This window comes from Aethalodelphis obliquidens, unplaced genomic scaffold, assembly GCF_003676395.1.
Source record: "Aethalodelphis obliquidens isolate GAN/ISIS:26980383/991018 unplaced genomic scaffold, ASM367639v1 scaffold33, whole genome shotgun sequence".
NCBI classification, from domain to species: Eukaryota; Metazoa; Chordata; class Mammalia; order Artiodactyla; family Delphinidae; genus Aethalodelphis; species Aethalodelphis obliquidens.
The window spans coordinates 17,258,077-17,285,951 of record NW_020837977.1 but is presented as its reverse complement, the minus strand read 5'-3'; the positions used below and the strand labels follow the sequence as shown (position 1 = coordinate 17,285,951).

At 38.3% G+C, this 27,875-nt stretch overlaps 1 protein-coding gene across 9 annotated transcripts in view; it reads right to left on the bottom strand.

Annotated features, from left to right (window-relative positions):
• Positions 1 to 27,875, bottom strand: part of TMEM68 (transmembrane protein 68) — a 33,523-nt gene that overhangs the window by 1,441 nt on the left and 4,207 nt on the right. For 4 of the 9 annotated variants that reach the window (XM_027128080.1, XM_027128076.1, XM_027128078.1 and 1 more), the window contains 6 exons: positions 25,241 to 25,285; positions 24,035 to 24,428; positions 15,714 to 15,878; positions 12,823 to 13,016; positions 7,714 to 7,774; positions 5,054 to 5,193 (listed from right to left, as the gene is read on the bottom strand). In XM_027128080.1, coding sequence (XP_026983881.1) covers positions 5,054 to 5,193; positions 7,714 to 7,774; positions 12,823 to 13,016; positions 15,714 to 15,878; positions 24,035 to 24,359 — 885 coding nt within the window. In that variant the 5' untranslated portion in view covers positions 24,360 to 24,428; positions 25,241 to 25,285. Of the gene's footprint in view, positions 1 to 5,053; positions 5,194 to 7,713; positions 7,775 to 12,822; positions 13,017 to 15,713; positions 15,879 to 17,086; positions 17,227 to 17,482; positions 17,593 to 24,034; positions 24,429 to 25,240; positions 25,286 to 25,882; positions 26,293 to 27,875 lie in introns of those variants that run through there. The other 5 variants (XM_027128081.1, XM_027128083.1, XM_027128082.1 and 2 more) reach the window with 5 other exon arrangements.

The window sequence follows — 27,875 nt, the reverse complement described above, 5'->3', positions numbered from 1 at the left end:
ACGAGCAGATGTGCTTTAGTCCTTTACCCCAATTTCTAGATAATTTAATAGGAATTTAAATTAAGTCATAGCAATGGAAAAGTCAATTAGGATATATCAAGAAATCTAAAACTATTTGTTCCCATTAAATTCATGACAAATTTCAACAATTTTTAATTTATTGTTTTTAATTTATTTTATTGAAGTATAGTTGATTTACAATAACAATTTTTACTTTAAATCAGCTTGTGGCTCTCTAAAAAAACTTTTTCTGCGTGCACGTAGTACAGGTAGGCACACCCGTACACACTTCTTTTCAGATGCTAACATTTATTAAGCCTTCTTTTTACAAATCTTGGACCTTCATTTATCTTTAAATATAATTAAGAAACCCTAGCCCAAAGATGTATTTTAAAAATATGCCTCTCTAATGCACAAGTTTTCACATCTGTGAGATGAGAACAATTTCATACACTTACGATAAGGATTACATGAAACTGAAGCCATGTCTTCAGGCACTGAGCACAGCGACTGACACACAGGTTGTGTTCTGTGCCGTATATCTTTAAAATTTTATTCATTCACTCAGAAAATACTAGATGCTTTGGAAGCTATAACATTAGTGAAACAAGTCTCTAATCTCAAGGAGCTCATAATAAGCATAATCAAGGACAAAGGAGTTAGAATGTAAGCTCATTTGTGAGCTGTATCATCTGAGACGTGAAAAGAACACATCTGAAGTTCATCGGTGGCCGGTGACCAGGGAAGTTTGCGTGGACGGGGTACTGTTTGGTCTCGGTCTCCCCCGGCCTGTGAGATTTAATAGCAGTGAAGAAAGCAGCAAGAGCGAAAAGATCACAAGAAAACAGTTAAGGGACGGAGAGCTGGCATTTCGGGTATGCGTTCATTTGCTGGGCAGTATAAGGCTTTACAGGTAGGTTTCAATTAAATCACGAAGGGAGTTAAATACCAAGTGAAAAAGTAGAGACTTTGTTTGGTATGAATTGATGTATCAAGGAAGAACTTCTGGGTGGAGAAATATGAGGTCTGTGCATTAAGAAAATACAGCTCTCGCAAAGATCACTAATGACCCCCTTGTGTCACTAAATCCCACGGACATTCTTTTCATCTGACGTGACCATTGATCCTGCTTCTGGAACTCACACCCCTGGAGGAAAAGCTAGGTTTTCAGGACGCTCCCTTCCAACCGCCTTTTGCAGATTTACACTCCCCAGATCAAGCACTGACTCTTCCTCCGAGGCTCAGGAAGCTTTCCACAGCGTAAATTACCATCCATTTGCTGCCAGATTTATATCTCCAGCCGCCCAGCCTCAGATAGGAATGTTCAATATGACTTCCCTTGAATGTTTTAAAGGCACCTCAAACTCAACATGCTTCAGCAAATGGCCATGAATCCAGCCCAGTAACCCAAACCTGGGAATCATCCTTAACAATTCCTGCTTCTCATTCACTGAGAATAAGAATCCGTCGGTGGCATCCGTTAGCTCACCTCCCAGTACCACTCAAATCTACGCACTTCTCCCCACCTTCCTTCCACCTTAATAGGACACGTATATTATATACACCTGTATATATAAATAAATCTGTACTTAACGTATGTGTGGATGTGTGTATGCAGAATGCAGAGAGAGAGGCAGAGACAGATGGAAACAACAGATTTCTTTAAGACTGAGAGAACTTCAAGGCCATATCCCAAGTGCCCTCTTCAGCATGAGTACAGTGTATTTTAATTTAGATTTAGGGTCTACGAAATGAATCTTCTCCACAATCAAATGCCTGAACAGTCTAGCTCCCATTTCTTAAATGAGGTTTCATTTCTACATTAATTTAGATGTTGGTAATTTTGAATTTGCGATAATCCAGGGATCATTGTGCTACAGTTTATGCTTATATTGTAAGCAATGGAGATTGGAAATTCATGCAATGTATCCACAAAAGGAAAATTTCAAGTATTCTTTATTTCAAGTTTACTTCAGTTCAGCAATGACAACTTACCATCAGAAATACGGATATGACAACTATATATTTAAGGAAATTCCCTCAAGAAATTTTACTAAACTATGCTTTCGTAGACAACTTCTGTTACTTTAAATACTGATAACAAAGTACATAAAGTAACTGGAGACAGTGACTGAGGTATTTCAATGATTCAGGAAGGCCTCTTCTTTTTACCAGTTTGAATTGGTAAATATATAAATATATATTTTAACGTCTAAAATATCTAACTCTACCAGTGCCATGAATATATTTCTCACTCATGAAAAATCAAGTCCCAGGAATTTAATGATCAGTAATATATTCTCCTTAACTGAGAAAAATAAGGGAACAGGATTCACTTAATTTTAGACCTGGACGAAACCTCTGAGATATCCATTTTAATCTCCCCATTCTACAGTTGAGGACTCTGAGACTCAGGGAGGAACATACCATTTACCCAACCTGACTCTGCTGCCTGGTGGGAGAGTTAGGGTTAGGACTCAGATCCCTAAACTTCCGGGCCAGTTTCTCTTCCCTCTCTCTCCATTACCTTGTATCTTAACCATAAAAATGGACGGTATTTGTAAAAAAGTATTCCTAACTTGCTCTGACCCAATTAAATCCTAATAGTTAGGCGGGAAAAACCTTTTTAAAGAACAAAACAGAGTTCAGCTCTGTGCTAAAGGAGAATGCATTTGTCAGGGAGCTGCGGAGATGTGGTACAGGAACAATAAAGTGTGTGGGCAGAAGCAACATGACAGGGTGAGGGCTGAGCCCTGGTGTCATCTGAAGTCACCACCGTGAGGCATCACCTGGGGATGGGAGAAGTGCTGTGCACAGAGCCTGCCCGGACTGGGAAACCAGTGTGGGAGGGGTTTCCTTTCAGGAAAAGGATTGCTACACTCTCTGAGTTAACTCACCTAACCAGTTAGTAGAATACCTAGCAGGAGGTACGTTTTCTCAGAATGAAGCTCACAGACAAGGAACATAAGGTATCATTAATGTTACCTTTGTCAAGCTTCCTACATACCCGCTGCTTGATCTGAACAGTCTCATCTGATGTGACATTCTAGCTGCCGCGGCTGGGCATCCTTTCCTAAGTGCCAGACCTTGCCGAGCCCTGGGCATTACAGTTGCTCGTCTGCTCGGCCTCTTCTGGGCCATCCCTGTGGGAAGGATCCTGTCCTGCCCCGTTAACGCCCAGTGTGGCTGTGTGCCTGCCTTGGCCAGTGTCACTGCGGGTGAACGGCTACTTCCAATGGCCTCTCCTAAACAAAATCCCTAGTCTGCTATTCACGGGCCGAAAAATAGAGTTTCCACTTACTTTTCCAGTTTCCTCTCAACCAAATGCTCGCTACCCACTCAGCTAGTGATTCCCCCAGTTTATTCCAGAGCTGTTATTAGCTGCTATTCCAGGAAAAACCAGGAGCTGGTTTTGGTCAGATGAGACTGGGCAAAGCTCTTTGAAACAAAGTTAAATAGACCTCTTTATTGCGGGGCTTCTTAGAACCTTCACCGTGTTCACATGCTTTGCGAAATTCCCGAAGGCGAATTTATTAGGCACCCTTCCCAACCTCACTCTCCTAGTCCTATCAGGCTGCTCTACACTGTTGGTGTGTGCAGTCAACTTTCCTACCACTGTTCCTCTGTTGGAACTCTTCCCTCCTGCCCCAAGTCCGCATGTCCAAGTCCCGTCCGTCTTTCAAGACCTACCACAAATGCCCTCAATTCTAGGAAGCGTTTCCTATTTTTTCCCTCACAAAGCAGTCTCCTTCCCTTTTGAGCTTCTCCTGGTCTCACTCAGACTCGGCCTCCCTACTGCTTCTAGTGATCTTTCTAAAAGCAAACCTACTACATCAGTCATCTGCTTTCAGTAGCTACCCCTGGCTTTCAAGAAACAAAATCAAGGATGTGCCTTCGTGGTCCAGACACTCCTATGTTTCCAGCCTCATTGTCTGTACTCTCTATCCCTTTAGCTACCCCAGACCACCCTCAACTCCCTGAAGACTTTACGCCAGTTCGTGCTGCCATCCTTTCATATGCTGTTTCCTCTACCTCTCTACTCTTCACCCAGCGAATCCCTTTTCGCCTTTCAAAACTGAATTCAAGCATCACTTCCTTCAAGGAGGCATCCCTGGTTTAATTTAGATGTTTTTCCTTTGTGTTTCCATAATACCCTAAAACAGCAGGTCTCAACCAGGGGAGATTTTGTCTCCCAGGGGATAATGGCAACGTCTAGAGATGTTTTTTTTATTGTCACAGTGAGTGAGGGATAGCAATGAGATGCTACCAGTATCTAGTGAGTAAACACCCCACGGTGCACAGAACAACCGCACAACAACATACCAATAGTGCCCAGGTTGGGAAATCGTGCCGCAGGCACACCATTGTGCTAACGCGTCACCTAAAAGCATCGATTTAGTTATTTACCTGCCACACTGGGCCGCAAGTTCCTAGAGCAACAGCAGTAGCCAGCAGTCATGGAACACCTGCTAGAGGGCAGACACTGCTCCTAATGATGGATGTCCTCAATCGCATGTGACCCCCAGGGGTAACTCTGTGAGTGGGCTCTGTTCTCTCCCCTGCTCCCCTGCCCGAGCAAACAAACAGAGGCACTAGAACAATCTGACTTCACAACCCACACTCTTAAACATGATTCCATGTTCCTCCCAAGGTATTTCTACCAGACAAAAGCAATTTCTTTTCATGGAGGTCAAAGCTTTCTTCTTCTGAATATCACTTAACGAAACCTTTTAATTAACGGTGCCAAGAACTTTAACCTCAACACAATTGGCATTTTAGAAAGAACGGTTCTTTGCTGGGGGCGGGGCGGGTGTCCTGTGCACTATAGAATGTTTATCAGCATCCCCGGCCTCTACCCACTGGACGCCAACAGCACGACCTCCTCCCAAGTCTCATCCGTGGTGACAATAAAAATGTCCCCAGACATTGCCAGATGTCCCCTGGGGGGAAAATCACCACTGATCCAGGACATGCTTGTAGAATTATTTAATTTTTAAAATAAAACCTGAAAGTACAAATGTGTCCTAAAACTAAGAAAGAAATAATAATTTACCTTTTCAGCTAGTTCTTCTGCCGTGATCTTTGGATCGTATGGAATAGGGTCACCTAAATAGGTGCGTAACTTCACTGGAAAACCTCCATACATTGGGGCAAACGGATAACGGAACTTCTCATACAGCCACCTAAATAACCCTGTTGTAAAGAAAACAGAATCATTTTAATTGGCTAAATATTCTGAGCATGTAACTGTAAACTTTCAAATTAATTATGTAAGACTTAGAGGATGGAGGCAAACAGGATCACCTCCTGGCAATTAATACAATACTTTTTTAAAAGATGAGCTATTCATTGATCGTAGCAAATGTAGCACACTAATGCAAGATGTGAATAACAGAAGAAACTGGGGAGTGGTGAGGTTTGTGGCTACTCTCTATGCCTTCTGCTCAATTTTTCTGTAAACCTAAAAATGCTCAAAAAAATAAGGTCTATTAATTAGGGGGGAAAGATGAGCTTTTAAAAATGTAAGAATTTAAAAAGGCAAACTAATTACTATTATTGAAAAACACAGCATAAAGACTGCAACAAAAAGCTAGAAGCTAAAAAAGTCCAAAGACTCACAGATACGTGACTTACACAAACAAAAGAAAAAATGAAAGCATAAAATAAATTCAAGTAAACGTGAGACTAAAATGCACCAATAAACTAAGTAAAGGCTAAAAACATTACTGTAAACTAGGAAAAAGAATTGTTAATGCTAATGACCAACCATGAAATTTAGCAAGATTAAAAGTGGTAATAATGTAACATAAACTGACAGACTAAGACTAAGTTTAAAAAAAAAGAATCCAAATCATGACAAGCAACATGGAATACATAATTAAGAATTGCACTGAGGGCTTCCCTGGCAGCGCAGTGGTTGAGAGTCCGCCTCCCGATGCAGGGGACAAGGGTTCGTGCCCCGGTCCGGGAAGATCCCACATGCCGCGGAGCGGCTGGGCCCATGAGCCATGGCCACTGAGCCTGCGCGTCCCGAGCCTGTGCTCCGCAACGGGGAGAGGCCACAACAGTGAGAAGCCCACGAACCCCCAAAAAAAAAAAAAAAAAAAAAAAAAAAAGAATTGTACTGAAAGTTTAAAACACTTTATATATGGAAACACAGAATATACCATAAGACCCAAAGTAATACTCAAAAAAATATACCACTACACACCAACTTTTGAGATATTCAACTTTTAAAGTAAAAAAAGCAGTCAAAAAGAATTTTTTTTTTTTTCTTTTTGCGGTACGCGGGTCTCTCACTGCTGGGGCCTCCCCTGTTGCAGAGCACAGGCTCCGGACGCGCAAGCCCAGCGGCCATGGCTTACGGGCCCAGCCGCTCCGCGGCATGTGGGATCCTCCCGGACCGGGGCACGAACCCGCGTCCCCTGCATCAGCAGGCGGACTCGCAACCACTGCGCCACCAGGGAAACCCAGTCAAAAAGAATTTTAAAACCACTTTACAATTAGAGAAACAAAATTAGGAATAATTTCTGGTATGCAACTTAAATTCTAAAGAAATGATCTGAGAGAAATTTAGAAGGATTAATTACACAACAAAAGTTAAACATCACATCAATCTGCCTTTCCATTCCAAATCTGAAGAAAAAGAACTAAAAAAACCCATAATGGAATATCAACAATATACCAACACAGACATAAAAGGAACAACAGAAGTTTAAGGTTTTCAGGATGGGATTTGTATGTGGGTGGGAACACTAACAATATAGCACTAGGGATAAAACATAATCAATCAAATATAATATATAAACCATAGGGTACAAAGCAAACTATAAAACTAAAAAAAAAAAAAGAGAGACTTTGCAAAGAGAAAGCACATTGAATTGTTATCACTCTTATAGCTAGGTTCAAAGCTTACTTTGTTATCAATAAATTAAAGGTAGGCAAAAAGAACTTTTCAATGTAAATCTATCATGGTTCAAAAAAAAACAAGAGGTAACCGAAATAAATTAAAGCAAATGATATCTCCTTAGGTTGTTAATCTTAATTCAATATTTTCTTGTCTAAGAACCTACTGTATAGCACAGGGAACTCTACTCAACACTCTGTAATGACCTATGTGGGAAAAGAATCTAAAACAGAGTGGCTATGTGTATATGTATAACTGATTCACTTTGCTGTACACCTGAAACTAACACAACATTGTAAAATCAACTATACTCCAATAGAAATTAATTTCTTAAAATTTAAGAGATTTATGCAAACATATATATATACTTTTTTCAAGATAAAAAGACTTTCAAATTCTATCCCCCCCAATTTTTTTTATTGCCATCCATTTTTACAGCGTCACTTCTTCAGGAATGAGTTAGGAAGATAGTCTTTATTTACAAATAAGTACATTTGTTTTAAACCTCAACAGCATGGTTTAACACAGTAAATTAGAAAATTCACTCTGTAATTTTAAAAAGCCCATGATAAATAAGCTTCAGTATATACGTGAGACTCTTAACAAAAATCTAACATCTAGAACCACCATTACTTAGAACCAGTTATCATTTAGAGTTTAAAGAGAAAAACATCTAAATAGTATATGTATTTTCTAAAGCAATAATTCGAAAAGTTTTCCTGTAGTGTTCAAAAGCCCAAATATTTAAAATATTACATTCTAAATATTACATTACAATTAGCAAAAACATATGAATCAGAACTTACTTGTTCCTCCGAGGGATCTAAATCCTTCTCGAATATTTTGTGTAAACATAGGAATAATGGGCTAAAGAGAGAATTTGAATTAAAAAGTAAATACGTTAATCCGTTTGATGTCTCTAATGCAAACTTTTGAGGGCCTGTTTAAGTCACAAAACCAAGGCATTTTAAAAATAAAGGTATACTGTTATCACCAGTGTGATTTATCAGACTAAAATGAACATGATCATTTGTAGAAAAATATAAATTGGAAACACTACCTTCTAGTGGTAATACATAATATTTCATTTACCGACTTTCCTATCATTCCACATGAACGCTTGAAACTCAAAATTAAGATTAAAGTGATCATTAATTTCATTAAGTAAAATGAGTGTGATAATTAAACTGGTTTCAGTGGGCTACTGAAGAAATTCTCTCTATGAGAGAAATTCTCTCTATGGAGAAACTTACATATGTTCAAATGACAAGTTTTAGCAAGATGCTGTCATGGAATTAGTGAAACACCATGTTTTTGTGAGCTTATTAAATCTAATAATGTTCAACATCAATGAAAAGTAAGTATAATACTCAACACCAAAAAAAAGTAAAAAAAAGGAAAAACATATACATAAAAGAACACGTTCTATCATTATTTTGGAGGATGTCTGCTCAAAAGTTCATGGTTTTTATTTTTCCATGAACATTATTGGTTAAATATGATTTTTTAAAAATGGAGACCTCATCTAAATGTCATGAAACAATGGATAAAGTAGCAAAGGATCATGTAAGGAAGTTACGCCACGGCGAAACTGAAGTAGATAAAAAATTGAATAAAACACTTTAAAAGGTACACAAAATATACTGAATTAAATGATGTTTTAGAATAGATAAAACTGGAAGGGGGGGGCGAGGATCATTTTACTTACAGTCTACTATCAGCATTTGTTAATACAGAATTACTTGCCTGAGTGAGCAGGGTTTGAAACATTTAAATAAGCTGACATTTAAAAAGCTGTTCCTTTTCAGCTTTGGAAACCAGTGAAATCTGGTGGACCAAAGGGAAGAGTCTACAGACACAGCTTTCTTCATAAAACATACTCCCTTTCAATCACCTAACTGATCATTTAGTTATTATCTCTCTCCCCTCACTAGAAGCAAGACCCCCCATAGCAGAGACTTGCTTTCGTTCACTGCTGGAAACACCTAGAACAGTGCCTGGAATAAAGCAGGTACTAAAAGACAGTGTGACAGGTGAACTAAAGAAGGAATGAATCAACAGGACAGAGAGAAAATGCTTCTAAGGAATTAGCTTGTACTCTCTGAATACAAAGGGTAGGAAACAGGCAGCAGCAATTTTAAAACCAGAAAAGCCGGGTAAAGAAGAAGCAGTCCGATGAATAATTTAAAATCTGATGGAGTTAATTCATAAAGCTAACACCTAAGACAAAGTAGACTGACTCTTTTGTAAAAAAACTCAGATTATGATTTTCCTAAAACCACCACTAGTTTTGTAGAATAAAGTGATGGTTGGAATCCTAATGTTTTAAATACTTCTACAATGTCTTTAGAGTTGAGAACTTAAGATGCCCAGGAAGGAACAGAAAGCTTTCAGCTCATATATACACCACTTTGCCTTCTCTGATCAGTGCTGCTAGGTTTTTGTCTACTGACTGGCATGAACCCCGAAGTTAGTATTGAAGGCTGCACTTTATAAAGACTCTTCAGGTATATATATATCATCCTTTAAATGGCTAACTCTCCAGAAACTGGGCATTTCTAGAAGATACTAAACCGGAGAAGGCTTACCCTACAAACTCAGTATTCCAGGGTATACCCTGGTTTCTAAATTTACATTCAAGCTTGCAGCCTTACAGCTGCAAGCATTACCTTATTACAACTTCATACTGTAGTTCGTTCCTTTGTTTGCGCATACTTTGTATAACAAGGTAGTTGCATAAGTAACCTAGAATCACATTGATCACATGTATACATGTATCTCTGTACGTGTATGTACACGTGTGTGAAGAGGTAGAGAATGTGTATTTTGTTAAAACTATTCTTGGGGAATAGAGCGTGGCCTTGGAGTCTTAACTTTGCCACAAAAATTTAAGTGGGAACCATTGGACAGGTCACTAAACCTGTTTCTTCATGTATGAAATGACAATAATAATAATGATCCCAACTCAAGGTTTTTATAGATTGAGATAATACATATAAACAATTTTATTGAAACGAATGCTATTTTCTTTTACATCTGTTATTTGTTTTCCAATTAGAGTAAATGGGCTCATTTTTTTCCCCAAATTATTTAGCTACGAAATTACCTAAAAATTCTTGGCAAAGTCAGAATTCTCAGGAATTCACAAAATAAGAGTGATTTAGATTATATCAAAAAGCCTGTAACTTGCAGACGAGCCTTAAATATTTTCTGCCAATATTTTGTGAATTTCTGTTGATGACCTAGATTTTCACTTGAATTTCCATTCCTTTGTTTCAATTTAAATGTGGTTAGTCTTGTAACAACAGTCGTAGCTTTTTATTCAAAGTTTATGATAATTCTGTGAGACCTAAGAAGGGCTTTTTCAAATAAGCTGCTGGTACCATTTACAACTGTATCGTCATGTGACTGAAAGGCTTCCCTCGCGGACCTGCAAGGCCCTCTAATCTTGGGGTTGGCGGACTCACTGTGCAGTGTACCAGCTGCCTGCAGTCCTGAACTGTAAACTCTGCTTCTGACTTGCTGTGTGACAGGGTCCCTCCATCCCTTCATCTCTGTGTGCCTGAGTTTCCTCATCTGTAACACTGGAATAATTACATATGTCACCTACTTACTGTACAGGGGTACCAACATAAAGCCTTTAAAAGTGCTAAGAAAGGTTAGGGTGGTACAAGATTTATCAGTGATGCAGTGCTATTTTGTAAATCAGCAACGTTAAAGATTTTTATTTATTAACTTGTAAAAGGCTGGTTATTAAATTTTCTCAAGTTTTGTATAAAAAAACCTTAAATTATCTAGGTTATCGGGGTTTTTTTTTTGGCTGTGTTGGGTCTTCGTTGCTGCACATGGGCTTTCTCTAGTTGCGGCAAGCGGGGGCTACTCTTCGTTGTGGTGCGTGGGTTTCTCATTGCGGGGCTTCTCTTGTGGAGCATGGGCTCTAGGCACATGGGCTTCAGTAGTTGTGGAACGTTGGCCCAGCAGTTATGGCTCACAGGCTCTAGAGTGCAGGCTCAGTATTTGTGGCGCACGGGCTTAGTTGTTCAGCGGCATGTGGGATCTTCCTGGACCAGGGCTAGAACCCGTGTCCCCTTTATTGGCAGGTGGATTCTTAACCACTGTGCTACCAGGGAAGCTCTATCTAGGTTATCTTAATTAATTATCTAGAAACTCAGGGATTGATAAAAGGGCTTCTTTCTCTATATAATTTTTTCTTTCAAGACTTCTTCCAGGCAATGGTCCTTAAAACTGTAACTTAAGGATGAGGAATTAGAATTCCATGATCAATCTGTGTGATTCCAAATCTATTTTTGTCACTTTTACCTTAAACCTTGGAAGAAATAATTCTCTCAAAATACAAACCTGAAAATTGAACTATCTTTAAGTTTTTAGCTGTTATCATTGCTTTAATGTACATTTACACTGATTATCCTTAATTTCGGAACAACTGTGCATACATCATCTTATATTCTACGTTATTCATAAAGTCTAAGGTTTTGTTTTCTACCTTAGTACATAAGACTTTCTGGAAAATAAAATGGGCTATAAATTAATTTTCTGTACCATTAATACTATTAACATAGACTTAAATTCAAAAGACTCCTTTCTTGTAGTATTTAAAAAATCAATTCAACAAATGCAGAGAGCCTACTAAGTGCTAGTCATTGTACTAGGAATTCAGAATATAAAAAGTGGCTTTGTCCTAAGGGAGTTTATAATCTACTATAGGACAGTAGTGTTTAAATTTTTATGTTGTCCATTATTAAACACTTGGACAAGTACATTAACTTATACCAAGATCACACTGTTAAAGCACTATAACGTACTTCTAGGAATTACATATACAAATATGTACAGAGAATAGAGCTCAATGTATTTTATTTTATTGTAACTCTGCAATTAAAAAATAAAGGGAAAATGTCCATTCTTCTTCAAATGTTGCTTTTGGGTTAGAAGGAGTCATCCATAATCCTTTCCTTTTTAATCAAAAGCCTGTATCTGCAAGATGAACAGGCAAGCTAAGGGTGCAGACTGGTGTCTATATGACAGCAGTGGAAACACACACACAAAAAACAGAAATGTGAAAGCATTAGCAGCAGTCCCTAACTAATTGGCCTGGAAAAAGAAAACCACCTTGTCAAGTGCTATGATTTCTTTTTCTGATAGACAATCTGTAATGAAAACAAACAGAAAACAAAGAAGAAACATTCCATAAGTAATAAATGTTTCATAGGATAAAGTACAATACAGAGACCAAAAAGCTTAGATATACTTTCCAAAGCAAAAAACCAAGATGACATTCAGATTTTCCAGTTTACTAAGTAGAATAATTACAGTGAATCCCAGAGGAACACTTAATTTTATTGACAAATTCGTTCTTTTAAAAAGATCTAAATTACACCAATATCTCTTTCTCATCTTTATTCATACTATTAGAGAGCTGATCACATTTACTGATGAAAAACGGTAGAAACCATATATTATTTGAGCTCTATTGTTATATAAATTGGTCACAAATGCAAGAATGACAATGAAACCAACCAATAGCCATCACTGAAACGTGCCAACTCAGTTGAACCAAAGGATTAAAATACACAGAGTTGGATTGATTATACTTATGAAAAAAGTATAAGTGAAGGAATACAAAAAATTTCATAAATCTGATTAAAAGAAGCTGGATTTTGAAGCATAAAATAAAGCTTTGCTAGATATTTGCAAATTTCCAGATTGAATTTTTTTATAAAGATGGCTTCCCATGCACAAGGAATATTTCTCTATTGTTATCTTAGAGTTACAGACACTAATTTTTAAAGCAGTGCAATGACAGTATCTAAATTCTGATATACTCTTAAGCTATTTAAGCATTTACTTTAAAGCAGACACAGCTTTCCTTTAATAATCAGTTTTATACAACTCACCACTTTTGCATCAATTGCAACCTGAGCGAAGCCTTTACGATTACCCCACACGATGTTGTAGGTCTCATCGCTAATCAGGGCTTCTCGAACACCACCTGGTGAGATAGCTAACAAGTGACCACTCCGCAGAATTTCAACACATTTTTCTCTTGGTCCATGTATAGCACAAAATACATCAAGTAATAAACTAAACCCTGTAAGAAACATTAGCATGAAGATATATCTTAAGTACTTCTTGTCCAATTCTTCAAGAGCAAAAATCTTCACAACCTACATAATGTACTATTTATACTTAAATCAGTAAATTCTTTTTTTTTACTTTTTTTTAAACCAACAACAACTCTTAAGGTTAACATAAGATTAATATTGCTGGTAAATTAATAGCTATGTCTCGCTGATTACTTTCTCAGTGATCACCTACTACTCTGGCTACATATTCAAATTCTTAATTAAAACTCATGGGACTTCCCTGGTGGTCCAGTGGTTAAGACTCCATGCTTCCACTGCAGGGGGCACAGGTTCGATCCCTTGTTGGGGAACTAAGATCCCACATGCCGTGCTGTGTGGCGGCCAAAAAAAAAAAAACACCTGGGAAAATAGGGATTCTTATTCCCATTTTACAAATGAGGAAAGTTGACTCAGAGAGTTAAGAAGCTTGCTCCAAGTCACACACCTAGCAAAGGGCAGGGCAGAGATTCCGGTCCAGGTATGTCTAGTCCAAAGCTCCTTCCACTGCATCTCATGGCCAAACACTGTCTACAGTATTTATTAGAGCAATCAGAAAGGACATCCCATCATCAATCACACATCTAATCTTCCATTAACCCTATAAGAAAGAGAATCACTCAAGAGAATGTGAGTCTGACTGCTCTAGCTCTACCAAAATTGGCAAGTCACAGTTAAAGCTATTGAAATTAAAAGTTAGATACTGCTAATTCCACAATAAAAATTTTTTTAAATCAACAATAACAGCAATATCATTAAGAGTTTTTAATAAAGTGAGTGGTTGGCTCAGAAACAATTAATTCCAGTCTTAATATTATACAGTTTTTCAAATTATAGCTATTTATGGATGAAAGAAATAATCCTATCAGTAATTAAATATTTTAACCAAATCCTAAACTGGAAATTTAGAGGACTGGTGTTTGTATACATTATCCCTTGAGACTGGGAAATATGGGGATGGAGAGTGAAAACTGTGCAGAATAACCCAACTTCTCACAGGTTTAAGGATCTGAAGCAAGATTATCAATATTATTGAGAAGAAATAATTCTCATCCTATACTATGTTAAAAGTTCACTGATTTCACTAGATGTATTCTCATGATAAATGAATAAACAGGGGAGGTTTAATAAATTACAAGATCATAAAGATCATAAAGGGGGAAATTTTTAAGTCAAATGCTAAATAAAAATATTCACATTTATTACTTATAAAAAGAAAAAAACGTAAGCAACCTAATGTTCCATAAGAGAAAACTAGTTAAGTAAATATTTTAGTCATAGATTTAAAATGTTATTTATAAAACATGGGAAAATGTTAATGCTACATTAAGTTTTTTAAAAAAGAACAAAACAGTTTGCATAACGTGAAGATGTGCAAATTAAAAATGAAGCAAAATAGGGCTTCCCTGGTGGCGCAGTGGTTGAGAATCTGCCTGCCAATGCAGGGGACACGGGTTCGAGCCCCAGTCCGGGAAGATCCCACATGCCGCGGAGCAACTAGGCCCGTGAGCCACAACTACTGAGCCTGCGTGTCTGGAGCTTGCGCTCCGCAACAAGAGAGGCTGCGATAGTGAGAGGCCCGCGCACCGCGATGAAGACTGGCCCCCGCTCGCCGCAACTAGAGAAAGTCCTGGCACAGAAACGAAGACCCAACACAGCCAAAAATACATGAATGAATTAATTTTTTAAAAAATGAACAAAATAAGTCAAAATGATAACTGGATATATGTTAGGAGGGTAAGACCATATAATGATGTTTTTCTTTCCTGTAGTTTCCAAGCTTATTATAAAGTGATCATATTACTGTCTAAAGAAATACATTTTATAGCCAATTCAGTTTATACACAAAGTACAAATGGCTTTTTAGGGGCCCAAGGATGCTGGAAACATTAACCACGTCTATGAGAGGCACTAAGAGAACTGTTATTTCATCCACTGTCTGGTGTTTATCTGGTTGACGGTTGGCTTTTGCTTTTACAATTCCAGAGAACATACCATAAACTTTCTTGGCTTGTTTCTGCTGACTTCCTGACAGAAGAAAATAAGATTTAATCTTAATGAGTTTACTTTAGAATGATATTTTTTAAAACTCTTATCATGTTTGAAACCATTCAGTTTATTAATCTTTTTAAAGAGGTACGAAGCCTTTATGAATATGAATATTTAAAAAAAAGTGGTCCTCAGTCTTAAGAGTTATAATTCTACCAAGCAAGTCAAGTATGATAAAAGACATAATAGGCTCTTTAGGTTAGGATTTCTGAGGCAATATTATATGATTATATAAAGACAAAATATATCCTGGCTAATTTTTTTTAACTTTGATTTGCTATCAAACTGACAGTAATCAAACACTAATTACTATAAAATTAAACTCCCAGATCAATATCTCATAGAAAAATTCACCATATGAAAAATCAACTACCTTCTATACCAAAATACAAATTAATTGTTTGGCAAAAGTTACAATTTCTTTTAGGATTTAACTTCAAAAAATAATGACTACCTGTTAATAGAGAAAGAAATTAGATAACATTTTTGGCCATAATGTTTTTACATTTAGGTATATTACCTAAAACAGATACTAAACTCAAAGACATACAGACTGTCACATAGTTTGATCATGTTAATTAAACATTTTTATATCACCAGCTACAGTGAAAGTTTACCTGGAATTTTAAAAACAAAGTGATCAGCTACTACTCGGCAAGTTCTGCCTTTATGGATAAAAATTTTAGCCATGAAGTAGTAAAAATCGATGGGAATAGCTCCATGATAAAAAATGATCAGTGCTGGCCCTTCTGGTACTTTTTCCATCCCATGAACTTCATAACCTGTTAGAAAGATAAAATATAGATACTTAAAATGTATTTAATATTAGTTTATTTATACTAAAGGATGGTTACTAACTCAGACACTCAGTCTTTCTTTCGGGAGCACAAGCCCCCGTTTCCATCCACTTTCCCCTTCCCTCCCTCCCTGAACATATCGGTCCTACAGTGGTTGGGTGGGCCGGCGTGCAGTAGGTGCCTGGGTGGAGGGTGGCCTGCGGTGGGTGCTGGAGCCCAGGCAGGGCGAGGAGGGCATCCGTACAGGGTGGCCCGGGATGGCGAGTCAAAACCCAAACGGTCACGAGAGCCCACACACAGGAGAAGAGCCTAGAAAGGGTGCTGGGGCCTGGGCGGGCAAAGGAGGGGAGCCATGTGGCATGAGGATGGGGGTCAGAGCCCGAGTGGAGCAGGGTGGTGTCCCTGAGTGGCAGGGGACGGTGGCAGTGATGGGAGACTGATTACACCCAGGGGGACTGATCAAATCAGTTTACATATTAAGGATAATGTCAGCCTGGTTTCTCACTGTTGGAGAAGGTTAACAGTCGCAAATACAGAAAAGGAGAAAACTAACATCAACTCTGCAGCCGTAAGAGAACCTCACTCCCACCCTAAGAAGGAGAAGCAGCAGCACGTTAGAAAGCTGAAGTCGCTCTCTCAGCCGCGTGGGAGGGAGGGCGGGCAGGTGCCACAAAGTGGGAGAGAAGAAAACAACCAAAATGTTAACAAACACTTAAAGACCGAATGTGGGCGAGCGCTAGGTGTTGGATTCCCGGGAACCCAGAGACAAACAAGAGTCTGCACCCACTCCCCGGCCTCACGCAGGCCTCAGCGCATATGCACGAGAAAACCAGGGGCAGGGCAGGCCAGAGACTCACGAGAGACCCTGCTAAAGACTCAGAGAACAAAATCCCCCTCGCTTCCCGGAAGCTTCTCTTGTAAAAGCAAAACCTGGCCCAGGGAGAAGCGCAGGAAAGCCTTCCACCGCTTCTAAGAACCGGTACTTGCCAAAGGTACCTGACGCGGGCAGGGACAGAGTTCCACTCCCCCTCTCCTCTACTACTGAAGGAATAAACTACTTGGTAATATTTCAAATGGGCTCAAGAGAATGTTTTTAAAAACTAAATTTAATGATATTTCAAGATTCTGTATGTGTCTATACTTTTAACATTTCTTCCCAATTACCGAATTCTAATTCAAATAATTCAATTTACTTAGAACAGTCACTGAAGTTGTCTGACGTTATCCAAAGGATCGATTGTCCCATCAGATAAATTTTCCAAGAAATAAAGAATACTTCTTTCAGGGATTCTATACAGCATATTCCTGAGGTTCTCTCTTGTTTTCCAGAATACTTTTTTTTTTAAAAAAAAGAATTGAGAAATAATTGTTACTTAATACCAGGTCACCTGATTGAAAGTAGAAAAATTCAATGAATCAATTCATTATTGACAAAAACTAGAGTTTACCATCGTGCCACTAAACATTAAGCCCCAATATTCAACTGTGTCACTCGTAAAGCGTGGATGTGGTCATACCGCCCCTCGCTATAAAAGCACCGGCAGATAATCACTCTGGTCAATGTTCAAGGCCTTTTAGGTCCCAATTACCGATCAAGTGATGTCAGATTCTTTCGGTGTCACGTGGACTCAGGGCGCCTCCCTCCTCTGTGCTGCTCACGTGACCGTCTCTAAAGGAGCACTTCCTGTCCCATGTTTCCCTGTCGAGCAAAAGCAGAAATCCTGGGGCACGTTACCTGCTCCTCGCTCAGACTCTGTATTCCCCTGGTCACCAGCTTCTGTGCGTTTTACCTCCAAAAACTCTTAAATCTATCACTCTCTCTTCCCAGTGTTGGTTTTGAAGTGTGGCCCCGTCCTCTCCTGCCTACAGAACCCCAGTCCTGGGGATCTGAGAACGCAATCGGGAACGCAGCTATCGCCACCATCCGTCCATCCGCTGTCCAGGGACGGGGAGCCTCCGTGTGCACATTTTATGCACATTTCGAGCGGTCTGGGCCCCTTCAATGTAAACAGCCCTACCCTTGTGACGATTGCGGTTCTCTTATTGGATGCCAAGAGATGCGCATTTATTTACCTCCCCTGCTCTGTCCCCTGAGCCTCTCCAGATTCTTTGGCGAGGATCTGAAGGTCACGGGGAGCTCAGGTAGCCTCATCTATCTCCATAGCAATTATTTATTATGTAAATGAGTTACTGCCTACTGGCTTTAGACATCAGCATCATGAATCCAGATAAGGATGATCTTCTCCTAAGAGAGAGATCCTTTCTAAATTTGTCACCAATAATCCATTTTCAAGGCTATACGCCTACACACTATGGTAAAATAACAATACCATCCTTTTGAGTCTTCCTCCGGAAAGCACACAGAGGCAAACTACCTACAAAATAAAGTCAAACTCCTGAGCATAGCATTCAAGAGCCTTGAAAGCCTAATTTGTCTCCTTCTCCAGGTTCATCCTTCCGCATACATCTCACCCATGAATGATTCATCTTCTGGTCCTGAATACACCCTGCATTTTATTCAGTACTGAGGTGTGTGCATGTTTTAACCTAGGTAGTTTCCTATTAGGACTATAGCAATGAATCTCAGTTTTTCCATTCAACAACATATCTTGGACATCTATTTGATATACACATGTAGCGATTTTTTTTTAATGATTTTTTTAATGGCTGTAAAGGATTCCATAATGAATTCCTATCACAGTTCATTTAGCCATTTTCCTATTTAGGGACCACTGGATTGTTTCCAATTTTTCAAATATTGGTTGCAATGAACCTTCAATTATATGCATCCTTGTGCACTGAATGTGTGAATTTATCACTAGACTGGATGCTAAGACAGGTAACTGTTGATCATATGGTACATGCCCATTTTAAATGATAACAGAAACTACCAAATCATCCTCCTGACTCGCTACACTACGGTACTTTCTCACATGCACTGAGTGAGAGTTCCCATCTCCACATTCTCATCCTTTAATGTCAACAAACTTTAATTATTTGCCAATCCTCTGAGTAAAAACGCTATCTCAGTGCAGTTTTAATGTGCACTTTCCGAATTACTAGTGGGCTTATGAATCTGTTATAATTATTGGCATTTATATTTAGACCATTTTTAGACCACATGCTTAGACCACTTTTAAGTTGGATTTCTTTTCTTACTAATTTATTATTTTCTAAGCCATGTTGTAAATGACTTGTGGTGATCTGCCCCATCTTTTGATGTGTCTTTTAGTTCTGTCTTTTTTGAACAGTTTTTGTTGTTTTGCATCTTCTTTAAGACCTTCCGTAGTTGGAGATCATCAAATATTTTCCTATATCTTTTCCTGCTGATCTGGAATACCACTTTTATCATTTACTAAATTCACATTTCTGACTTTTTAATCTGTTTGATCTGTTTGTGATGATCCTTTCCCTGTACCAACACTGTAATTTTAATCATTATAAATGTTAATGGTTTTGATATGATAGGGGAAAACTTCCTCTTTTGTTTTTTCAAATTTGTCTTGGTTATTCTCGTTTGCCCTTTTATATGAATTTTAGACGTTTGATGAAACGTGTTAGAAGTCTACTGAATTGGTAAAGGAACTGGGAGTGTGGGCTGTAGAGCAACATCTCTACTACGCTGAGACTCTCTATCCACTTCACCTTTTCTGAATTCCATTCGTAAAGTATACAGTTTCTCCATAAAGTTTTTACGTGTTTTTTGGTTAGATCTAGTCTCAAGTAGCATTTTTCCTTTCCATTTTAAAAATGATTATTGGTGGTATATGAGTAGTTACTAATTTTGTGTTTATCATATGCCCATTTCCCTTGCTAACTAATCTTATTAGTACTGATAGGTGGATTCACTTGGCTTTCAGGCATCTCTTCTTTTCTCGTCTCTGTACTTATTTCTAGGAGCTCCAGGACAATGTTAAATAGTAGTAGTGAGAGCCTCCTTGTTCTGGTCCCTACTTACGGGACTCGCTTTAATACTTCTCCACTTCTCCAATGTGGATCATCTTTGTTGAAGATTTCTGGTACATTCCCTTTATTGAAGTAGTACCTTTTAGTCTTCGCTTCCTAAGATTTTTTTTTATTATAACTATTGAATTTTATAAAACTACATTCTATGAGACTGACCTGCAAATCTCCTTTTTGTGTTCTCCTTAGTTTCAATAGCAAAGTTCTGCTAGCTTTGCAAAATAAACTGTGTAGCTCCACATTTTTTCCCACACTCTCAAACACAGATGGGCATTATCTGTTCCTTAAAAGTTTAGTATAACCTGTGGGCTCTCGGCCCTTTGTGAAGGGAGGAGGATACAGACTTTGACCACTGTTCCAATTTATTTCATGATTACTGATCTGTTCTGTTTCTCTCTCCTTCTTGAACCAATTTTGATCATTTCTCTTTTCCTGCAAAACTGTCTATTTAATTTTTAAACAAAATGGTGTGAAATAGTTACTCAATTTCTTTCCCACTCATTCTTCAAAGCCTTGTTCAAAAGTTACTTTCTCCATGAATAGTGCTTTCACTTTTGTCCCATAGAAACAAGAATGAACATTTATTGAGCATTCACCTGACAGGCACTGTATTGGATCCGTAATAACTATCTCATTTGGTCCTCACAGAATCCCTGCACTGATGAGAAAACCCAAGTAAGAAAAGCCCATGTAACTTACTTGAGGTCACACAGTGGTACCGCCAGGACGCAAGCCCACATGCATCTGACTCCACGACCTGTGCCCTTCCCCACACCACACCTCCTACTAGAGGTGTGCCCGTGCTAACCTGCACCTGTGATTTTCAAATGCTGGTTGCCATCACTCATTGAGTTATGCAATCACTTTAGTCAGTTATAGTCAGCATTTTTCTTTTTAAATAAGAGAGAGTAGAATAGAAAATAGAGCAGATTGCATGAAGACAGTATATACACTTTTGATGAAATAGTATATACCTGTATGTATATACTGGGTGGCAAAATGCATTTCTTGCTAGCAATAAGAATCAAAACTTTGATAGCCTGAAAATATACCTTGAAAATACTAGGAATCTTGAACATAGTAGGTGTGTGAAGTTGAACTTAATAGTGACCAAGAAACAAGTGATGTATTTTAGTGCTTTCCAAATTATTGGAGAAAGATGCTCTGTAATGGTGATAGCTAACATTTGTTGAACTTTTATTATGTAATAAAAATTATTCTAAGTACTTTACATCAAGGCCCAGTGAATCCTTCCAACAACCCATTTTACAGAAGAGGGAAATGAAGTCCAGAAAAGTTAAGTATCTTGTTTGAAGAGAAGGGTTATTTACATAGTCTTAAAGGAGTTCTCCCAAGACATCTATCAATTACAAAGTAAAAAATAGCAACTTTGTGGTGGAGAAACCTAACAGACACCTCCTTAACCACGTGATCAAAGTCACCATCACCAATAATAAAACGTGTCAACATCATGAACCTCGGATACAATGTGCTGAGAAGGACCCACCATCAGAGGGATTCTTATCAAAAATGCACAACTTCAATCAATTTATGGAAAACATCAGCTCTAAATTAAGAGACAGTCTACAAAATCACTGAGCAGTACTCTTCAGAAGTTTGAAGGTCATAAAAGACTAAAAAACCCTCAGAGATTGGAGGAGACGTGACAACCAAATGCAGGATGGGATCCTGGTAAAAGGACACTGGCAGGGAAACTGGTAAGATGTGAATAAAATCTGTAGTTTGGTTGATAGTATTATACCACTGTTAATCTGATAACTATACAAACGGTTATGTAGATGTTAACATCAGGGGAAGCCGAGTGAAAAATAGGAACTCTGCACTATTTTTGCAACTTTTCTGTAATTCTAAATTTTTTTAAAATGAAGTTTAAAAAAATCCTAATTGTTGCAAAAGGAAGGGAGGAGGAGGAAGAGGGAGAAGGGAGGGGAGAAGAAATCAGGTAACCTGTCCAAGGTCCCCCTGCGGTGACTGGCAGGGCCTCGTTCGAACTCAGGAGTCGGACCCAGGAGTCCTTCCCTGGGGGAAAGACAGAGGAGGGGAAAGGAAACTCTTACCCAACTGAAGGACAGCGGGAATGTTCTCCTGAAATCCCAATTTAATTTTCCCATAAAAAACTCTACTACACATGGTTTAATTTATAGGACGCTTTTACTGAATAAAATATGTCCATTTCTTTAAAAATTAATAGTAAAATGTGAAGTAAAAAAGTCAAAATTTTTATAGTTTAAAGGCTGTAAGCAACTTGAGGGTAGGGGCTTCACTGACAGACTACCTAGAAATGCAGGTATCTAAGAAATACCAAATTCATGTTTCTTGATGTAGGAGAATCAGATTTTTTTGAAAAATGATAAAGCACTTACATAATATACACTAGAGGGTAAAATTTAACTTCAAAACAGGAAACACTGGATAGATTCTTATACAAAGATACTTACAGTAAACCAGTTATAAACAAACAACAGCTCAATAGGTAAGTAAATTAGTTATAGGATTTACAGAGTCCATATAGTCGTTATAAGTCATGTAAGGAGGCTCAGTGACATGAAAATACTAGTCTGCCACACAAATAAAAAACAATAAACACACAGAATCCAACTGCACGGTAAATTTTAGGTGACTATTATTTTCTTCTTTATTTTTACTCGCCACATTTTCTAAAATGAACATTTTTATTAGTTAAAAAATTCCTCTGAAGACTCTTTACAAAGCATAAATTAAAACTGATTTGACATCAATACGAAATCCAAATACGCACACAGACGCCTTTGTGCGTCACTAAGGAGCAGAGTGAGGAAAATCATTTTAGAGAGCATCACTTATCTTACTAAAATACGTTAAATTATTATAAATAAAACATTAAAACATGGTAAGAACTATATATTTTACTTCCTCTGAGCCACAGGTGCATATTTTTAAATACCTCAGGAAAATAAATAATAAATACCTCAAAATTATATATGCTCCTACAAAATAAGTTTAACACTTGAATTTATCCACATTAAATCATGTCTCCCAAAACGGAAAAAAATTCAAATTCCTTACAATATATATTACCCTGAAGTATAGAGGGTTATAAGTGGGAGGGGGACATCGTTTCCCGAGTACTGTAAACCAGGCCACTGAATTTCTGTCTCACTGCTTTAAAGACAATGAACGAGAGCAGTCCACATAGGCACGGTCTCTGGTCACGGAATGCTGAAACAGCATCCCACCTCCGGTGAACAACCACGAGCAGGTGTGAGAGTTGTACGGACTGGCAAGGGCATTCGTATTCATGGGTAAATACTAAGAATTCAACACATCGACGGCATGTGGTTCCTGTTTGCAAAGCTGCTGTCTGTCGACCGCTACACTCTGACCCTGAGCCCAACCAGGGACAAGCCTGCGGCACAGCACAGATCAGAGGAGCACAGGCCTGGAACCAGGAGTCAGAGGCTGCATCCTGGCCCTTCTCCCTGGTGTCCTGGCGTGCCTCGGGCACCTAACAACCTCGCTGTTCTTCAGTTTCCTTATGGGAAAACTGTAAAATGGAGATAACACGTGGACTCTCTCTACAGCATTATAAGAATTATAAGAACTGATGCACGTTAAGCATTTGACTGTAATGGACAGTCAAGTGCTCAAAAAGATTTGCAGGCATATGTAGGATTAAAATGACAACATGTCAGCTGAATAAGTCACACAGCAAACGGAAAACGGGTACATTTTGGTATATATATTATATCTAATTTAATGTTATTACTATTTAATATTATTTTTCATTTTTTAAAAATCTCTACACTGGGGAAGTCAAACTTATTTTGAACAAAATGGAAGTAAACGCAAAATAAAGCAATTTCAAAACAGTTTTCTATACTGTTTTAATTCATCTCTTACTCTCTTAGATTCTTAACTATTAATTTTTTATTTGAGCTTAGAGTAATAGTCTACATTATTACGTGGTTCTTTGTTTAATGGAAACTAGTGTGCTGAGAAAAAATCATTTTAAGAAAGACATATATATGCACAATGCATGCAAACAGGTAACAGGAAATAGTAACTATCCCTTCCATTATATTTTTCAATATTTCCTCAATCAACAAAATGAAAGGGTAACACGGTTTCAGCGCCACCCACACGAAAAGGAGCCCAAAACTCAAAGTAATCTCGCTTACCGTGCCAGACGGCCGCGTGTCCATCCCACAGCGTTGCCACCGTCTTCCTGGCACCGTCCCATAAATTATGAGAGTAAGCTTCTTTTAATACATTCTTCCTCTTATAAATGTGTAAGAAAATAATAGTAAGGTAGAGAAGAAAGATAGTAAAGTAAGGAAGTATTAAAAGTATGAGTGGTGTAAAAACCCACAAGAGATAGTTTGCAAAATTCCAGTAGTCCTCCAGTTGCTCCACACCAAACCATTCTTCAAGTACGTGGATCAGACAAGTCATGGAGGGCATGGAATCCTGTCCTGTCCCACAGGTTTGATTTTTGTCTATCATTTTTCTTTAGGTGAAAATGACAAATTCAGTCTCTTTCTTCGACATCATGGCAGGTCTTTAATTTAGCCACTAAAAGGGAAAAAATAATCCAAAGTTATTCTCTTCACAGCTGAAATGTTAAATGTTTTAGCCTACATGAATACTGTGTAGTCCTTTCTTAATACCAAAAATGAGATTGTTAACAAGTTAACTTTGTTGCAGATTTAAATGTGAAAATGGGTTTCATTTGTGAAGAGTGTTGGGTTTAGCTATTGAAATAACTCACAAGCTACAATTACCAGAGGAAAATAAAGCTGATGAATGAAATTTCAGATTGATCTTAATAATTTGACTTATATCTTAATGGATCATACTGAACGTTTGTATCTTAAACTAGGTTATGTTGAGATAACTATTCTTCATAGAAGAAAACATCAATATCTGATTCAATAAAAGTAACCTAATTCTTAGGAAATGATGACATACATTTTTAGATATTACCTTTTCCAAGCAAGTTTATAGAAAAGCTCTCTGTTCCTCTGACATTATACAATAATACAAATTTGTCAGTGTCATTTTTATCTTATAGTCACTAAAATTTCTCTTGTATCTTAAATGATTGAAAGAATACAGCATGGGGCTTCCCTGGTGGCGCAGTGGTTGAGAGTCCGCCTGCCGATGCAGGGGACAAGGGTTCGTGCCCTGGTCTGGGAAGATCCCACATGCCGCGGAGCGGCTGGGCCCGTGAGCCATGGCCGCTGAGCCTGCGCATCCGGAGCCTGTGCTCCGCAACGGGAGAGGCCACAACTGTAAGAGGCCCACGTAGCGCAAAAAAAAAAAAAAAAAAAAAATACAGCATGCAATTATTCTATGTCACTCTCTAAACCATTCACTTAACTTACCAGAAATTAGATAAATATCTTGTCCCAAGCTTCAATGTCTGTATTCTGAAAAACACAGTATATAAAAGGAAGAAAAATGATTTTAAAAAAGATAATCATTAATACCCAGAGATAGAATTTCCATAAAATAAATGGCAAGACACTTTCACCAATGTGTGACAATTATGCTTACAGCCCTATACTAGTGTATCACAATTAAAAATTATACTCACACTACCAGTGCTTTTAGTGAGGACACCTCTATATACTGTTTTAGTTCCACACTATAAAGCCCCACCTGAGACACTTTTTAAATTCACAGCTCTAGAAACTTCGCTTCTTCAGAGAAAAAGTATGAAGTTAAGATGTGTAACAGACTCTGTCTCTTTTTAGTCATTGCCAGATAACGAGCTGATGGTCAGACATGATATTCGATGGTGCGGTTGCATCAGCCTCATGATCATGTTCTCCTACAGAAGATTTCCTGCTTCCATCACTATTTTCTCTGCTTCTGATTCTACCCTTAGAGATATTTTATCATTATTCCATACCATATAAACTTAATGAAAATCATCTCAAGTCCTTTGAGGATGAGGCAGGAAATGAAAAAATGAAAGAAAGGGATGGAGGGAGAGGGAGAGACAGATGTACAAGAGCAATTACATGTTGTCTTGAAGCCAAGATTATCTTGCTGATAACTAGCATGTTAGCAGGGCACAGAATTGACTTGTTCTTCCAGCGTTAGAGGATTTAGTCCAGTTTCCTTGTAACCAATAGCATTTATCTGTGAGAAACCTGGGCCTGTTACGGTAACAGAAGGTGGACACAGCACACATTAAGCCCACAACCTGTGTTTTACTTACATCGCATTTTAATCAATCCATCTAAAGAGGCAAACTGCTAAAATTTACCAGTGTTTGATCATTTAGTGTGCAACAGAGCAAAACTTACTACTTTTTAAAATGAGAGCTTTCCTCACAAGGATGGCTCTATTCAAAAAAAAAAAAGGAAAATAACAAGTGTTGTTGATAATATGGAGAAATTAGAACCTTCATACATTGCTGCTGGGAATATAAAATGGTGCAGTCACCATGGAAATCAGTCCTCAAAAAGCTAAACACGGAGTTACCATTTGACCCAGTAATTCTAGTCCTAGGTATACACCCAAGAGAACTGAAAACATATATTCACACAGATATCTGCATACAAGTGTTGACAGCAGCATTATTCATAATAGCCAAGAAATGGACAACCCAAATGCCCATCCACGGATGGATAAAAATATGCTATACCCAGAAAACAGAATATTATTCAGGCACAAAAAGAAATGAAGTACTAGTTCATACTGCAATATGCATGAACCCTGAAAACATTATACTAAGTAAAAAAAAGTCAGATACTGAAGGCCACACCTTGTATGATTCCATTTACATGAAATACCCAGCACAGGCTAATCCACACAGACAGAAAGGTTAGTGGCTGCCAGAGGCTGGGGCTGGGGGCAATGAGAAGTGACTCCCAATGGAAACAGAGGTGCCTTCTGGGGATAATGAAAATGTTCCGGAATTGGATGGTAGTGATGGTTGTACGACCTTGTGAATATACTAAAAACCACTGAGTTGCACATTTTTAAATGGTGAATATTACGATGAATTACATATCAACAGAAAGAGCTTTCAAATAGTAATACATTAAAATTTATGATAGCCTCTCAAATATGTTAAAAGAAGCTCTTCCCAGGCCTGAAAACCAATCATTTTGGTGATCTGACCCTTACTGCTTCATACAATTGTCCCAATAATCTAGTCTCAGGACTTCCCTGGCGGTCCAGTGGTTAAGACTTCGCCTACTAAAGCAGGGGGTGCAGGTTCAATCCCTGGTCAGGGAGCTAAGATCCCACATGCCTGGCAGCCAAAACACCAAAACATAAAACAGAAGCAATATTGTTACAAATTCAATAAAGACTTTAAAAATGGTCCACGTCAAAAAATCTTTAAAAAAAAAATCTAGTTTCATTTCCAATTTTTAATAGGATTGTAAAATCTTGTGGTTTTAAAACCTTCTTTAGTACCTCGCCCCACCCAAATTGGTAAAAGAACTATACCTCTTGTCCATAGTTATGTTCTGATTTATTACACACACAGTAGAGGGGAGAGGGACAGTGCAGAGGCAGACACCCAGGGACAGAGGCTATGCGGACCCCTCACAGGATCCTGCCGTCTGCTAACAGCGTCCAAGTGCTGCACGCAACGACCTCCTCCAAAAATGATCAACCCAGATTTTGATTTAAAACCTTCCAGAACAGAAAACTCAAAAGGTGCCCTTTCCACCATCAGAACCGTTCATCGAAATGCTAAAAAGACCTTCCTTACACTTACTTCCCTGGAATTTTCCCCATAGACCTAGTTCTGTACCATTGAAACTCTTCCATTAGACAAACTCTTAAGTTTTAGGACAGCTATCACAAAGCTACAAAATCCTCTTTTCTAGTCAGAATCCTTATTAGTCCTTTCATCCACTCCTGGGACCTGGTTCCGTAACCTTTCACCACTCGGGTCACGCCCTGTGACTGACTCTGCTTATCCAATATGGAGCGGAGCAGGTAGAGTAACCCACCTGCGCCCGGGTTTGCTAAGATCTATAAAACTGGGATAAC